Here is an 18,079-nt window from a genome sequence, read left to right as displayed (position 1 = left end):
TGTTTTTTTTTTGTTTTTTAGTTTTTGTAAAAAAAACTTTCAATGCGATTTTCTTAAAATTTTACTGAATGTTGAAAACTGTATTTTTTATAAAACAAAATTATTATGATGCCATAATCTGAAAATTTTGAAAAGATATGTGAGTCAAAAATCAATTTTTACCAAGTTTTAATAATGTTGTTTAGGTTTTTATTTTTATAAAAAAAAACTGTCGATTGGCTTTGTCTCAAAAATTTACCAGATTTCAAAAACGTTATTCTTCGTTGCACAAAATTATTTTGGAGATAAAATCATTTTTTGTTCATTAGATTTTCGAGGTGACAAATATTTTTTTTTTCAGTTTTGTTTGTAGTTATAAAAAAACAGATAATTGGATTTTTTTTCAAAAATACACAAGTTTGTTATCACGTCATAATAATACAAAATTTAATTCAACTCGCTAGCGTTATTAGTTCGTGAGATATTTAGGGTTAAACGTGTTGCTCGATTCTCTATGGTTCAAATTGTGTTAGTCTGAAATTGACAAATGTCAAATAAAATACGGAAAGAAATTTAGGCGTTGTTCACATTCAACGTCCGCCCTTTAAATTATTTAACCACCCTTTAAAAACACTGATGAGGTGAATATGTCCGCTCATAATAATTCACAATTAAAAGAAGCAACAAATCAAGAAAGTGTCACTTCCACCAACAAATGTTATGCCAAGTAGGCTTAAAAAATTAGTGAATAAGCGAAGATTGCCTTCATTATCAAGTTTTCCACTTAAATTATTACTTTCCAAATTTAGTTTTTAAATACTTACAAATTGTAAAATTAATTTAATGTTAATTTGAATGCGAAATTGCAGAATGAAATTTTTTCGTTTGAACTATAAGTTTTGAACCTTAAACCTCTCTTGCAACAGTAGCATTGTTTTATAATTTAAAATTATAATAGTACCGCAAATAGCTGCAAGAATATTTCACCGGAGAACAACTAAATTTTAATACCTTTTTGTTTAAATTGTAGTCATTATATAGAGACGTAACACTTCTTAAAAACTTCTTTCTGAGTTCGCATCCACCAATGTGGAGGGGAGGGGATTTCAATCCGGAGGGGATTTCAATGCAAAAACGGGCACTAGAGGAATAGTGAGTGCACTGCAACTTTATCCCTACATCGTCGATTATGGAAAGAAGATATTCGAAAGATTCTAACTGTGACAATAACTTTACCAAATTTATTGAATCTTGATGATATTGGCAGAGGGTTTAGTGACAAGAATGGATATATACTTTTTTAACTACGAGTAGTAGAGATTCTTCGGTGATTGACTACTGTTGTCCTTCGTACGCAATCTCTAATTTGGTTAAATATTTTAGTGTAGATTATGTAACCTTCTCAGATAACATGCCATTAATTTGTTCCGTAAAATCTCAGTAACAGCAGAAAATACCAACCAAAGAGGTATCTCTAGAAGAAATGATATGAATCTTTCCTTTCAGCCCGAGAGTGGTGGAAGATTGCTAAACAAATACAACTACAGTCGGTTTCAACCACAAAGTCAGTAAAAGTAAATGAATTGAAAATGCATTTTTAAAGCTTACTCTCCCAATCAAATGATTCAGCTACTACGCTCATACGCTCTTACTCAGCGACATGTTTCAGAGTTAGATTACCCCATTGAGCTGCACGAGATATATTCTTCTATATCTTCATCAAAAGATCTGAAAACTCTTGGTTTTGATGGAATACTGTATGAATTTTATAAAAATGTATGTCTATCTCTTATTGAAGAAATACAGAAGTTATTCACTGAAATTCTGAAATCACTTCATCTTTCAGAAAATCCATTATATACCCACTGTTCAAGAAAGGGGATACAAATGTTGCGTCAAACTATAGAGAACTTTAATTTATCGATATGCTCTATATGCTGTTTACTACAATTCTCTTGAACAGACTGTCAACTTGGTTAGAAAAAAACAACATCATCAATGAATTTCAAGCTGCATATAAAACCAACTATTCTACTGAAGACCAAGTTTATAATCTTTTATGCATAATTCAACTTCAACTTTGCCAAAAGAAGAAACTCTACGCTTTTTTCATTGAACTTAAGGCTGCTTTTGATAGCATTGACAGGAATGCTTTTATTTATAAGCTATCGACTTCGGAAATATCTTCAAAGATACTGGCTATACTATAAAGTCTCTTTATAAGCGTCAAACTTCTTCCCCACTAAGAAAGGTGTTCGTCAGTGTTCATATGTGATAAGCTCTCTTCTTTTCGTTCTGTTTTTAACTGATCTTCATGCCATGCGGAACTTCTAATTGGTATTGTTTCAGACGATTTTAAATTAACGCCCTCTTATATGCAGACGATATTGTACTCAGGTAATCCTTCCAATTTGCAACAGCTAATTGAGGGTTTTAAGACTTACTGCATTCAATGGAATCTTGAAATAAACCTTGATAAGTCGGAAATAGTAATATTTCGCAATGGTGGAAGAAGAACAGCGAGCGAAAAATGGTTTTACAATATATCTGAAATAAAGGTGTCTTATTAATACAAATATCTTGGCGTATTTTTTAATTCCAACATGTCTTGGAATCAGGATCTAACAAACTGATTGTTAGCATCTAAAAATTCCATCAATGCAACGTGGTCGAGACTGCTGCAAGACAATACCGTCCATGAAAAGATGCTTTTTACTTCCCGATGATACCCCTTATTATGCTCTGCACATTGAAACAGGTTTACCAAAGGATTTTCTAACGTCTCTCCAGCTACATTTTTCTTTCATAAGACGAAATCTTAATCTTCCTAATATTAGGTTACCAACCATTTTATCAAAACAAGCATCAGAGAGCGTGGTTAACAGACAGATGGGGACCGTCGCGCTACCTATGTGTTCTTTCTGTCTGTTGTTCCTCTCCTTTGTCCATCTGTCTTGTATAGCGTCTGGCAAAAACACCTCCCGTATATTTAGACGTTTATATTTAAAGCTATTTAAAAATAAAATGGAAATGTTTAAAACTAACTAATTATTTTATTTAATGTAATGGCATAGTATTTAGTTTAAAAAATTCTGTTAAATTGTATATTTATTCTTCATAGCCTTTTAAAATATGGGAGATCTTTTCGCTGGACCCATCTTTTTGGCGGACCCTGTGTTAATGTCTTGTGTAGTTATCACCATATATAGTCTTAGTCGCTCAAAGTGCTGTGTCTCTACACTGTACATTTATGTGCTGTGTATGTAATGTAATGTAATGTAGAAAATTTCTTGGCAGCGGCATGCTTTCTTATTCTCAACTTCACAGCATTCTTAATAGCTACTACTACTCAAACTTATACTTCTTAAAGCTCTCTCTAACCTTTGATTAAGATTAAGGGCCTTGAAACGTTGAGAAATATCACCAATTCAATTCGACAAATCGGGTCGATCACAATAACTTCCTATGAGAAGTTAATAATCCGTATTTAAAATTTTGACATTTCTATTTTATCAATAGATTTAAATTGAATGCTTCCATCTTTTAAAACATTAATCTTTAACTATTCATTTTTAAGGTTTTCATTAGTAGTTAGTAAAATTATTATTCGAGTTTACTGTCTTGGCATATAAGGAAAATTTTATGACTCAGAACTACATTCCTTCAGCGATAAAGTACATATTTCAAAATTAATTATCTCTTAATTATATCTTAGTTATACTTTAAGATCGTTTATTTAACTCAACATTATTTTATCTATATTTTCATGCTTAACTTTCAAAACTTCAAAATCAACTATTAAACCCACCTACACGCTATGTGCTCGTATATTTCGATGATCCTGATGCGGATGATGGCTGGAAACTATACCAAAAACGATTCTATTTATCAGGTGGAAACTATAAAGCAAACATTTTGTCGTGCTCTTGCATTAATTTTATGGCCAATTTTCTTGTACATGGTGTTCTTCTTCATCCACTTGTCGGTGCTGAATCGCAGCGGCAACGGTGACGGCTTTTATAGCTCAGCATTCCAGTCTCGGCTCATTGGCAATTCATTGTACAATGTTAGCATGCCGCGCGAGGTGGCATATGGCTCCGTCGTTACCATTAAAAACCATAAAACTGGAGGAGGATATTTACATTCGCATTACCATTTATATCCCAAGAATGTTGGAGCCCGACAACAGCAGGTAAGTGCTTGGGCGGGGGTGGTCTTTTGCCTATTTAAACATACATGCATACATATATATGCATTTACATATAAACTGATCCTGCAGAGCATCACCGCATATACAGTCAGTGTATGAGTCCTTTGGGATTGATGTTGGCTTTTGTTTTGTTCTTTTTGCTTCAAGCTTTTAAATTCTTTTAATGACCAAAATTCAAACAAAAAAATGAGGGAAAATAAAACTGAGGAATAGCTTTAGTGCTGCATGGCACAGGGGGCGACCAACGCCATCCATCGAGACGGCAAGGACGACGACGACAACGACAACAACGTGATATGCATTATATGAAGTTGAGCCATTAAAAGCTTCCATCAGGCTTAGGAAAGGGAGTCGAAGGTTTTTATTAAAAAAAAAATTCCGCACAGGATGTTTTCATCGAAGTTTGACGATTTACGGCTTCTGTAGGATCTATATCGTCTAGAGCATCCCTCCCAGTGACGTGTGTGTGCCAAAGCAATAAAGTGGGTGGTTAGCTTGAAAGCAGGATGTTTAATATAACATTGTGCCATTATTAAGTATAGATACTTTCACTTTTTTGTTCGTGGAAATAGTCGCAGACTGAACCAGATGTAATTTTATTCCCTTAGCAACATAGGTATAGTCTTTTTATGGCGGATTTAAAAACTATTAAAATACAAGAACATTTAAAAATATTTACAAATATGTGTGTACTAAGATTATGGTATCGTTAATGGAAGGGTTAAACATATGAAATGCATTTTAAAAAATGAAATAAAATCAGGTGTAATTAAATTCAAGATTGCAGATTTCTATTGTACTAATTGATTTTTGAGTGATTTAGCTTCTAAGACTAAAATGTCTTCAGATAAAAGATTTGTATGGGTTTAAATCCTAAACATGGAAAACTTCTTTTCAAGTTCCATCATAGGTTTGGAATTTTTAAATAGCTATTATAAATTTACGTGTACATGTCCTTCATTTTTTATTTTTGGTTACATTTTATTTTTTTACTTTGCTGTTAAGTTTGAATGACGAAATCATTCAAATGACCGTCTCAGGTAGATTGGAAGCATACAATCTTCTTGATGTAATTTTTCTAACATATAGGGCGGTTTTTCGGCCATAACTTAAGTAATGTTGTTGTTGATTTTTCTTTACTTCGGTGCTCATGTACGTGGCTAACTAATTTAATTTAATAAATTTAATCGAAAGGACGTCTTTTTTAAATAAATATAGTGCAACCATTAGATCATATCCCTTCAAGTTTACTGTAAAGAAATATGAATGAGATGCAAATTTAATGGCATAATGAGGTGCATGATAAGTTTAACTGCTTCAAGGGCTTTATAAATAATTATCCTCAGTTCTGCTTGCAACTAAATTAATTTCAACTGAGCTAACATTACGATAATGCATAATCCTTATGACATCAATAACATGGCAATAGCTGCCGTCTACCTGAAATAACATTTCATATAATGAATTAAAAATTAAAATTAAAAATACAAAATATGTTAAAATATTTTAAACAAAATAGTTTGAATAAAATTTTAAAAAAGTTTTTAAATATTAGAAATATTAAATTTCAAATAATTTAGTTATAAAAAATAGTAACAATAATTTTTAACGTGATTTGAAACACACAAAAAAGGAGCAATTTTATATAAATATCAAGTAAATAAATTTAAAAACGTACAGTTTAAGTCAAATTGTTAAACACTTATAACTTATAATTTTAAACACTTAATAAAATTTTTTCAAAAAAAAAAAAAAAAAAGAGGCTGGGGAAGACCCACACTTATACCTTAGAATCCCGTTTGTCGTTTGCTTAAAAAGTTTGTAGGTTTTTGTGTTTTGTTAAAAAAGTTGTTAGTTCAATTCTTCTAAACAATTTTAAAATGTTTACCTATGATGAAATTTCAAAATGTATTTTAGTTAACGAGATGTTTAGTCGAAAACCAATTTTTACCAATTTTGAGTAATGTTTTTTGTAGATTTGAATTTTGTATGAAAAAAAAAACTGAAACTGAGATTACTGAGATTAATTAAATTAATTTGAAGCCAATATCTCAAATTCCTGAAAAGATATTTTAGTCGGAAATCAATTTCTCCCAACTTTTATCGTTTTTTTGTATGACATGACAACACTAACGGACTAATTCCAGCGGATATTTTTGAGATAGACAACGACTGAATAAGACCTCAGTAAAGATTTTAATTTTGGATTAGGAGGATGGTATAAATAAAAATGGAGTGTTGAGTCGGGAATCTTCTCTGATTCCTTAAATGTAAAGTCAAGCGGAATTACTAGCATTTAGAAAAGCATGCAAAATACTTAAATCCATTTCAAACCAAAAAAAACACCGCTATCTGTACTGACATGTAGGCGGCTGTTATGGCTATCAATTCGGTCACAACATCCTCTATACTGATCCAACAATGTCGGGATCCTCAACATCAACCTCCGTGGCACTCTTATTTGGACACGACCAAATGGCTCTGTGAGCATAAAGCTTGGTGCTCATTGCAAATCCATCACTTTGTTAAAATCACGAAGTCACTTTTGACTGACCCTGTCAATAACCTTATGAATACTAAGTACACCATTTAAAGTATCTTAATTTATTAATAGCAATTTAATTTGGCCTATAAAAAGAGATGCCAAAGGTGACAAATGTCAAAAGTGACAGATGTCAAAAGTGACAGATGTCAAAAGTGACAGATGTCAAAACTGACAGATGTCAAAAGTGAAAGATGTCAAAAGTGACAGATCTCAAAAGTTACAGATATCAAAAGTGACATATGTCAAAAGCGACAGATATGCAAATTGGCATATGCAAACACTTTGCTGAATCCAATATCCATTATTTGAAAAATGAAAATTATAGTAAGCCTGGAAGTTCATATTTTTCAATGATTTATAATTTTGACCAAGTTGATGTTTATGTTTGATTTGATTCATATTTTTCTATAAATATATCCTCGATCCTCAAAAATGTCATTGCCAAAAAGTTTCTGGAGTGACAACACTAAATTTTAAATAAAAAAAAATGATTTCTTACCTTGTAAGAAACTTTTTAAAAAATGTGAACAAAATTAGCTTAAAGAAAAAAAATGAGAGAGAAGAAATGGCAATCGATAAAGGGGAATATGATTTTATTTTTAAATATTATTTAAGTTTTTGGAAATTCTAAAATTCAAATAATTTATTTTTTTAATATGAGAATATTTTCTTTTTAAAGTTCAAGAATTTATTTATTTTATTCATTTATTTCTTTAATTATTTATTTATCTATTTATTTATTTACTTATTTGTTTATCTATTTATTTATTTATTTGGTGGTTTGGTAATTTATTTGTTTTATTTTAGTTTATATTTCTGAAATCAAACAAATAAATTACCAAACCACTGTCACTCACACTGTGCTTAGTACCTCAAATGTGACAAATGTCAAAAGTGTCAGATGTCAAAAGTGACAGATGTCAAAAGTGACAGATGTCAAAAGTGACAGATGTCAAAAGTGACACATGTAAAAAGTTACAGACGTCATAAGTGATTGATGACAAAAGTGACAGTTTTGAAAAGTGACATACAATAAGTGGATTTTGCTATTTTTTTTTCACAGAGCTGTATGTTTAAAGTTTTAAAAAACACTTAGCTAAATCCACTGTCTTTTATTTTAAAAATGAAAAGAGGCTGGGATGCGACCCACACTGATAACTTACCATTCAGTCTGTCGATTTGTCTTGCTAATGTCCATATGTACGCGTATCAATTTTTACCAAATTTGCTTACTATTTTTTGTACATTTTATTTTTATGAAAAAACCGACTGTTGGATTTTTATATAAAAATTACTGAATATCGAAAACAATATTTTCTGTGAAATAAAATAAGTTTAAACATAATATTTTTAATTTTTAAAGCTATTTGAGTCGAAAGTAAATTTTATTTGTTTTTTTTTTAGAGTTTTATTTTTTCTAAGAAAACTGTCAACTAGATTTTTTTCAAAATTTTATCGAATGTTGAAAACAATATTATTTATAAGATACATTTTTTTAAAAGAAATTTGAGTCAAAAATCAATTTTTACCAACTTTTGTAAAATTTTTTGTACAAAAACTCTCAATTCGATTTTTTTTCCAAAATTTTACTAAATGTTGAAAACAATATTTCTTATAAGAAAAAATTAGTTTGAAGCCAATATCTACAATTTTCGAAAAGATATTTGAGTCGAAAATCATTTTTTACCAAGTTTTGTTAATTTTTTTTCAGGTTTTTAATTTTTTGTAAAAAAAACTGTCAATGCGATGTTTTTCAAAATGTTACTGAATGTTGATATCAATATTTTTTGAAAGATAAAAGTAAATTAAAGCCAATATCTCAAATTTTTGAAAAGATATTTTAATCGATATTCAATTTTTACCAATTTTGAGTAATGTTTTTTTGGATTTTTATTTTTTATAAAAAAAACTGTCCATTCGATTTTTCTCAAAATTTTATCACATGTCAAAAACATTATTCTGCGTTGCAAAAAATTGTCTTGGAAATGAAATCGTATTTTAGTCGTAAAATTTTGCAGGTGACACATTTTTTTTACAGTTATTTTGATTTATAAAAAAACCGTTAAATGGAATTTTTCCAAAAAAAAATATACCTGTTTGGTATCACGTTACAGTTTATGATATAAAATTTAATTCAAGTCTCTAGCGTTTTTGATTCGTAAGATATTTAGGGTTAATAAAAATGTTCACCTTTTTTTTCAAACTGCTATGGTAAAAAAACCACCCACGCAATTTTTCTTGTTAAACAAGATTTGCCATTTCGATAAAAATAAATTAATGCTTGAAGATTTAAATTGAAATTTATTTTGACTTCATTCTTTACAATTTGTATGACTTGAATTATTTTTTCCGTATTTTGAAATTTCGTTTGTTCTTTTACTTTCTAAAAAGGGAATAAATATTTTATTAGAGATAAATTCACATCAAAAGTGTCCAGGATGTATTAATAAAGCTCTCAACTTAAATTCAGCTTTATCGGATTTGTATCCAAGTCAATATCTTATTTTCCTTGGCTATTTAAATTATTTAAAATACTTCAAAGTGAACGTGGAAAAGATATCAATTTTCAAGTCTGAATTGTATACAAATGTTAATTAAAATTTGAACAATAATTTTCGCAGAAATTTGTTTTAACCGAATGTTTTGAAGGTCTTGATACAAAATATTGACAAGCAGTTCAACACATACAAATTTTTGTAAGGACTAAACATTTTCCGAAAAACTCGTATATGCTAAATAAGTCCAATTAAGTTCCAACTTTTAGGTGCTAAAAGAATTCCAATAAATAATACCATCAATAATAGTTTTACTTTTGCAACAAGTTCCATTATTTAGAAGTAAGTTATTTAGACACAAAACTATTTATTGACTTTTCATTGAAAGTTATTGTTTTTAGTGTAATTTGTCAAACTGATAATAGCCAAATATAAGTTCTACACTCTGACCTATGCGTGTACTTTGTTATTTATTATTTAACAATTTGTTCATAAGTCTTATAGTTCAGCCTTATCTCTAGTTTATACAAATTGTAATGCTTAATAAGTTTCTGAAGACTTAAATGAACGATCTAAAATAAAATACTTTTACAATATTACAATTGTTGTTCATTGTAAATTTCACATACTTAATAAAAACATTGTTGTTCTACTTAAAAAGAACGAAAACATAATTAACTTTTCAATGTATTAGAGAAATAAAAACTTTATTTCACAGGCATCCCATATTCGCGACAAAAAAGAAAAAAAAAAAACACTAAAATCCTGGAATTCAATTCAAACCTTACAAAAATATATACATATGGAATGTATGCAGAAAAGGAACAACTTTTCATTCAATTAACCTTGGTTCTGTTGGTTTCCCTACGATCTACAAACTCGCACTATAGGTTTTCCACTCCTCCACTTGTAACTTTATTTCAGAGTTTGAAAAACTTTCAAGTAGAGATTTTATTTACGAAAAAATAAAACTACTAAAAACACACAATAAAACTCATAAAATGTTTAATTGTTTTTTTTTTTTTATTTTTGTAATTTAGTTTTTCTCTGTATATGTATTTCTCAGATAACCACATATACTCATAAGGACGAAAATAACAAATGGCTCATAAAACCATATAATGAAGAAACTATTCCTGAACTTCAAATGCTTAAAAATGGTGATTTAATAAGACTCGAACATATTTCTACAAAGAGAAATTTGCATTCACATGGAGTTCCTGCACCACTGACAAAGAAACATCATCAAGTTACTGGATATGGTGAGGTAAGTTTGAATAAATTTTGTTTTTGGCTAAAATAGAAAACAGATGCTTACAGGAATAAACATTTAATAAACATATCTACATACCAAAAGTTTTAAATGCTTTTTTAGATTTTATAAACTTTTGCATTCAAATTTGACCAAAACACTATGGAGAAAGAAAATGCTTGACCATAGGAAATATTATTAACAAATAATAATTATTTACAAAACTTAATTTGAAACCATTTTAAGTTCTTTTTATAAAAGTAATATGATTGAATATGATCTTCTTCATAAACAAACTGTGTACCGTTGACTTAGGTTCTTAATTTTAAATTGAAAAACCCCAAGCTAAAAATGAAAAGATCACCGCAGTCAAAAAAGTTTGGAAACCAATTTTGTTCGACTTCCTTGATATTATAATTTTAAACTTACATAACAATACGTTAATATCACAAATGGAAGCTTGTGTAGAACGAAAATATTTAGTTTTAAAAATTATGTATTTCTTATATTATCAAAACGATTTCTTGGTGTTAGCATATTAAAATATTTTATTATACAGAACATTGTCTGACAAACCGTGTTTTAAACAAGCAGAATACGGTTTTAATAAATAAATTAGGGGGTGAAACAGTTCTTTGAGCACCAGAATCTAGTGACTTACAACTATCAACCATTCCCGTGTGCGAGTAATGTGGTCAGGGATGGAGGGGACCTACAATCTTAAGCCGATTCTGAACGGCTAATTTGAGAAAGCACTGAGAAAGCAAGAATTACTCTTGGAGGATTTGTCAATTCCTCGCAAGAGGCAGTAGCCGCAAAAAAAATTTTACATAGCATGGGTAGAGTTTGAACCCAAGACCTCTGTTAGTCCAACGCACTTTTTTTTTTCAAATTTATTTTTATTTATTCAAACTTAAACCTATCTTAAAGCTAGACAAAAATTCATAAAACTAGCCTAATAACTTAATGGTCCCACACGGACACTCTAAGTTAAACTATAACACTTAATACTAATGCCTTTCGGCCCTAAGATCTATTTTACTTCATTTAAATTGTATTTATTTTTGTATTTATTAGAAAATCATTGGCCGTATGAGGGCCATGTAGCAAATTACCTTCACTCTGGGGTCAAGCCGACTGCTAAAAAACAGCCGTTTCGTCAGAGCGAAGGCTCCTCTGGCCCTGGTCAGAGCAGCATTTATATGTCTGTCGAAATATAAATACTGATCTAACCAGATACCGAGGTACTTCACAACACTTTTGCTCGCTAATGGTTGCCCGTGAAGATCAACGATGACCATCTTGCGCCAATTTTTGCACGTATCCCTCGTGGCCATAGCCAACGGAGTCCGGAACAGAATTGTCTCTGACTTCTGGACATTTATTTTCAGTTTCCAGTCGTCGCAATATCGTTGAATCTTGTCGAAATCACGCTGCAAGAGAATTCTAATAACCTCAACCTTTCGGGCCGTTCTGTACGCAATTAGATCGTCGGCGTACGCAATTGCCTTTGTTAGAGTACCTAACAGATCGCTGGTGTAAATGCTGATGGGAATCGTCGAGATCATCGCTCCCTGTTGAAGATCATTTTTAATTAAGAATGTTGTGGTAGAAGTTACATTCCCACTTTTGAAAACAAACTTCCCACCGTTAATCATATCATAAAGTATATACAACAATGTCTTGCTTATGCCAAGCCTGCTCAGTTTTAGGTAAAGACCCTCTAACCATACGGTGTCAAAGGCCTTTTCCAAATTAACCAGAACAGCACCTGTGCATTGTTGTTTTGATTTATTCCATTGGATATCAGAAACGAGTTTAAACGCAGCATGAATTGTGTCATGACCCGCCTTGAACTCGAACTATGTATCCGGAATTATTTTGTTGTCCGCAGCCCACTTAGTCAGAGCCCTATTAATGATCTTTTTGGAAAACTTTGCTGATGCTCGGAAGAAGACTTATCGACCGAAGATTTGACGGGTTGGAGTTGTCCTTTCCCCTTTTCGGGAGAGGATGAACCACAGCGGTCTTCTAATGCACTGGATAATATGCATTATTCAGTGCATTATTGAAGAGTGTGGTGTAAATGTCAATTGCTTCCGTCGGTAAATGTCTTAGTACAACGTTGGATATACCATCGACACCTGCTGACTTTTTATTTTTTATTGAATTGAAGATGAGTTGAAGCTTAACCTTTGTCACTAACAAGGGACTTGGTCCCGTTTGCTCGGCGATTATGGCATTTGCCAAGGAACCGTCATTGAACCGCATGAAACCGCGGTTCTCAGATCGCCAATGTGTGATATCATTACGGAGGTAAAAGTGATTAAGTAGGGCTCTGTTTTCCAGGTCGTGGTTGGGGCGAATGCTTACATTCACCTTGTACACTTGCTGGAAAGCAGCTCCCACCGCCTCCACTTTTTCCTTCGGATCTTCAATTATGTAAAAGTCATCGTCAAAGATGGCTTCCTCTGGATCTATTTGCGCTGTCCTGAGTACGTCTCTGTTCGCTTCAGTTCTTTAGAATTTAAAACACGGAAGGTCATTATCGTTTTTTTTTTTGAATATCTTGTTGATTTTGGGGAACATACTAGGGTCACTCGAATTAACTGACCGGATCTTGCGGTCCCAGTACTTGTTAATTGATAGCCTGTAGTTCTCCTTGATTACAGATTGACATTTTTTATTAACGACTTCAGTGTCCTAACCTCCAAGTCGCGTGGGTCTATAAGTCGTCTGTGCAAGTTTTTGAGTTTTGTCAGTAAGCCACTCTTGTGCCTACGTAGTGCGTCAATTGTCGCGTTTCTGTAAGCATCCATTTGGTCCCGTTCTTTGTACTTTGTCCGTTCCATCGTTCGTTTTATTGTTTCGTCCATCTGTTGTAAGTGTTGGTCAATTTCTGTATTTGTCAGGTTTCTGTTGTTTGGTGGGGCTATGTCACTCGAACGAAGTTCTCTCGCTAGGGCATTGGTGGAACGAGGCCACCGCATCTTAATGTAATAAAAACTCCACGCGTTCGTTCGGAATCTGCATTACAGCAGCCAGTCCGCAGTGATCACTGTCGTACTCGACTGTCTGTAAGTAGTTTCGCGGGTGATTACCCACTTTGTCTGTAACTGTCAGTCTGGTATCGTACAGCAAAAGATCCAGAAAGGAGCCGCTTCTTGGATACGATGGCTTTTCGGTAGCCAGCAGGTCGACGAGAGTCCAACGCACTAACCATCACGCCATGGGTACTACATAATACGGTTAATAACACATTCCAAGTAATAACAGTAAAGGGAGTGCAGCGGTAATTTGTCAATTTTTAATTGCGATTACAGAAATAAAGTGAGTTTAGGTCAGCAGGAAGGTTACGAGTGCTTCGCGGATTCTGAACTGATTTTAATATTCCATGACTTAGTGATGGGCCGAGCACGCAACTTATTTGGCCGGGGGTACAACTACTCAGAGGTATGAAGGTACAGTGGTCATTAAACGTGTTCCTAGACCAATAAAGTTACTCGTTAGCAACAGCGCTAGAACATGTCGTGTATAAATTTCAAAATGAAATTAAAAATGAAAGACAATCATAAGTTCATTTTATTTTGAAAAAGAAATTAAAGCTTAAGCGGTACAAAATGCGAATTGTGAGAATCTTTGGGAAGAACAATGCTAGAACATTTTTCTACTTTACTTAAAGTTGGAAACTTTTAATGCAATAACAGAGCACATTTCCATATATTGAAGGATGAGTTAACAAACAAAATATGCAATACCGGTGGTGCCCCAACAACCTTAGAGAACTCCGTCAAAAACGTGTTTTTATTTTTAAACCAAGGTAGGAAAGTCACTGCTCAAACGTATTGTCGTGAGATTAACTAGCTTCTGTAACCCCAATATAAGCTGTGCTCATAGTACAACAACCATAGAGAATTTACCAGTGACAATCCAGACATAGCTAAGGTGTCAATTGGACAAAATTTCCTTCATTTTAATGATATCGTTTAAAAATTTTTAGCATTAGGATTAATAAAGAAATCGCTCCCAAAAATTAAATCGTAGGGACAAGCAGCCTTGAAATTATGATTATATTCCACTATCCAAACTATTTGTTCTAGAATTTTTGACTGTCAAAGTTTTTACCCTATGAACTACTTTTTAAACAAATTAAAATCGAAAATTTTCGAATTTTCTTAAAACGGGATCGATAGATGTTTATGAACTTTTCTTTGAATGCAAAAAAGATATGTTTTGCATTATTTTGTTTTTAAATTTTCTAAAGAACTAATCAAATTTGAACTAACTTAAAAATATTTTAAAACTAGCTGCCCCGGTAAACTTCGTAACATCGTATCAGAAAATCAGAAGTTTCGTTTTTGACCAAAAAATTTGTATGGACACTACAGTTATTCTTATTCTTAGAGAAAAGAAAAACATGCCTAACGCGAATCGGCTTAAAACCTTAACTTTCACATTTGAACTCAATCGACTCAATGAAAGACGGGCGGAATCACGGAATTCACCTTTTTCGACTTCCCTACTCGTTATTTATGTTAGATTAAAATTTGTAGTTCAAATATATTTGAGAATGCAAAACTTGCTATTATTATTATGTTGCAAACAAAAAAAAAACTAAAAAGAAATGAAAAAAATATTGTTTTCGACTCGAATATCTTGGTACCAATTTAAAATATTGGCTTCAAACTAATTTAATTTCATTAAAAACATTGTTTGTTACGTAAGATAACTCGTAAGCAAAATTGTTTCACTAACAATTATGTTGTTGTTAACTTTAACTTGTATTTTTAGCAAAAACCTTAAAAAACCTGAATCATCACAAACAACTTAGAACTGATACGAAATGGGCTTTAGTTATTTTATAATGATTTGAGAATTGTCTTCTCTTAATATAAGGAAATTTGGATTATTGCCGAAGTTATTTAACCAGATATTAACTTCTTTGCTAAAAATCCTAAAATGGGTGAATTACTATGAACTTGAAGAACCCGTTGTTCTGGCGAAAAGCGATTAATGACGAATTCCCACACATTTTCTAATTAGAAATATCATCAAGTTTGACATTTTAAACTTCTACAACGAAAAAATACACCCTATATTTTCCTTGTTCAGTGAGTTTCTCATTTTCGTAAAAATAAATACATTGCTAGAACTATATATAACTGTGGTTCAAGTGAATTTTGTGGCCTAGAACGTCTCTGTAGTTTTAAAAGTTTCCAAATATTAAGTATACAAAATAAACTTAAATTATTTTTTTTCCTTTGTTGAAAACTACTGAAAAGCAGATCAGTAATTTGTTCGGAGAAGTCCAACATTGAAATAGATTCCATAACAAAGTCAGGATCTTAAAAGATATCGTCATTTCACATTAAATAAAGTCTTAGCTGCAGGAATTCGAAGAATAATTTACATCCTAAAATTAATTTGGCGCCGCCTCATTTATTAATCAAAAATATATGAGAAACATTTCAATAAAACTTCATTCCATTTGAATTACGAGTAAAAGACCTTACGAAAGAATCGGGCACTGGAGAATTCATGTGTAGCTATAGTGAAGCACGTCCTTCTTCACAAAGTTTAGCAGACTGCGTCAAAACAATTCTCAAATGACTTTTTTTCGTAAATTGCATGGAAAATTTGACGTAAAGCCCAAAATCTGGAGTTTACCTCAAAATAAATTTGATGAATTTACGTCCAAACAATTCAAAATATCTTAGCCACGAAAAGAGAGAGACAAAAACGGATAAACAAATTTGAAAAGAACCCCCCCGGAAACATATTAGTGCGACGAAATATTTTACTGAACTTATTTCTCATTATGACATTGAATCATAATTTCTTTCATCACAAACTTTTTTTCATCTCTTAAAGACATCATTTAAGAAGAAAAAAAAAAGTCTAATAAATATTTCAAATCCCATTTTCAGGATGGCGTTGGCGATGCAAACGATGTGTGGAGAGTTATTATACATGGTGGACGTGATGGAGAAATTGTCCAAACTGTCTCAACAAAAATCCTACTTGTCCATTACATGCAAAATTGTGCGCTCACATCGTCAGGACTACAATTACCAAAGTGGGGTTTCGAACAGCAAGAGGTATCTTGCAATCCAAATTTGCGAGACAGAACTGCATATTGGAATGTCGAGGATAATGTTAACAAAAAGTGTGAGTATCTTCATTATATATGTACATTGCTCTCCTTGGTCCTTTTTCTATACACTACATACATAGATATACTTATATTGGTATGAATTAAATTCAGTATACCACAAAATACATATATATAGAGATATAATGGGTAATTTTCCAATTTCTAGTGCCCAGCGTGAGTTTTCATGTGTATGCTCCAGGATTCTGGTCAAGATTCATTGAATCACATGCTGTGATGTTTCAAGGCAATGCCGGACTCAAGCCCAAGGAGGGTGAAGTCACAAGCAGACCATGGCAATGGCCTATTAATTACCGGGTATGTTATAAATAGAAGAAGCTATAGTATAAACCATACAAAGGTCCTCGTAGAACTTTAGTGTAGATGAAGTTGACTAGAGATGTCCCATGACTAAAGGGACTTTTATTAAATTGAATTTTCGGTTTAGTAAGAGAATGCTTTTGAGGGCAGAGTACCGAAGGGAGTGGGTTTATTTGATTTAATTTTGTTTTCATCTGCTTTTCAAACGAACGATCAAATTGATGTAAGAAAAAATGCGTTCCTATTCTAAATTCCTGAATTTCGTCCTTGTTGTAGGTACGAGTATTATAAACGACTGTACGAGTTTATGCCAAAAGTCTTAGGATGCCTTTCAGTTGGAATCTTCATAATGGAAGCGGGGATTTTCTTTTATATTGAAATTGATGGTTTTGTTTTTCCTTAAAGGTCCTCTTTATATATTAGGTTTGAGTATAAGAATGTTAAAATGTCCTCGATGTTCCAGCATAAGGCATATCCTAGGTATACCATACCTGCTGGCTGTTGGCACAACTCAGGAAGACGTGTGTCTCTAAAATTTAACTTGGCGTGCCCAGAACGTGCTGGAACTTCCGGAACTGTGTGTATGTCTATGTATGTTTTTGTATGTGTTCTCTTCATACATAACGATAGCAATTTGTGTCTGTCGTTAGGGTGTCCATTGAAGTTTATTATTGAGGATTTTTTAACACACTTAAAACGGTACGATTATTTATTGTTGCAGGAGCAGGAAAAGTTTTCCAAAATGAAAAAGAAAAAAAGGTGTGTTCGTTCGTTCGTTGAATATACCAAGATGTTATAAGGTACAAATATCTATATGAATAGCTACATCTATATGAGCTTAGACACTTAGTATACCTTTCTTGGAACGTATATATGAAGAACATGAAGAGATTGGGTATATGTGATTTTAAGACTGATGTTATTGGCTTAAAGGGACAATGCAGAAAAAGGATAACAAATGATGTGGTATTATTAAAATTTACTGGAAACGATTAGGTTGTGTTCGCCCTATATAACAAAGTCTTGATGGTGTTCTTTTTTGTGGTAATTTTGCCAAATTAGGTTAAATTTATTTCGGTTATCGATTTTAGGACGAGGGGATCAATTTTAAGCTGGAAAAGTAGAA

At 32.1% G+C, this 18,079-nt stretch overlaps 1 protein-coding gene across 1 annotated transcript in view; it reads left to right on the top strand.

The window, feature by feature from the left end:
• LOC129941903 (protein O-mannosyl-transferase 2) overlaps positions 1–18,079 on the top strand; it is a 54,982-nt gene that overhangs the window by 12,336 nt on the left and 24,567 nt on the right. The window contains exons 7-10 of the mRNA XM_056050673.1: positions 3,872–4,171; positions 10,296–10,496; positions 16,409–16,649; positions 16,802–16,950. Coding sequence (XP_055906648.1) covers positions 3,872–4,171; positions 10,296–10,496; positions 16,409–16,649; positions 16,802–16,950 — 891 coding nt within the window. The remainder of the gene's footprint in view (positions 1–3,871; positions 4,172–10,295; positions 10,497–16,408; positions 16,650–16,801; positions 16,951–18,079) is intronic.

Source organism: Eupeodes corollae, chromosome 1 (genome assembly GCF_945859685.1).
Source record: "Eupeodes corollae chromosome 1, idEupCoro1.1, whole genome shotgun sequence".
In the NCBI taxonomy this organism is placed as follows: Eukaryota; Metazoa; Arthropoda; class Insecta; order Diptera; family Syrphidae; genus Eupeodes; species Eupeodes corollae.
The sequence above is the reverse complement of the archived record's forward strand: the minus strand, read 5'-3'. Positions and strand labels throughout refer to the sequence as shown.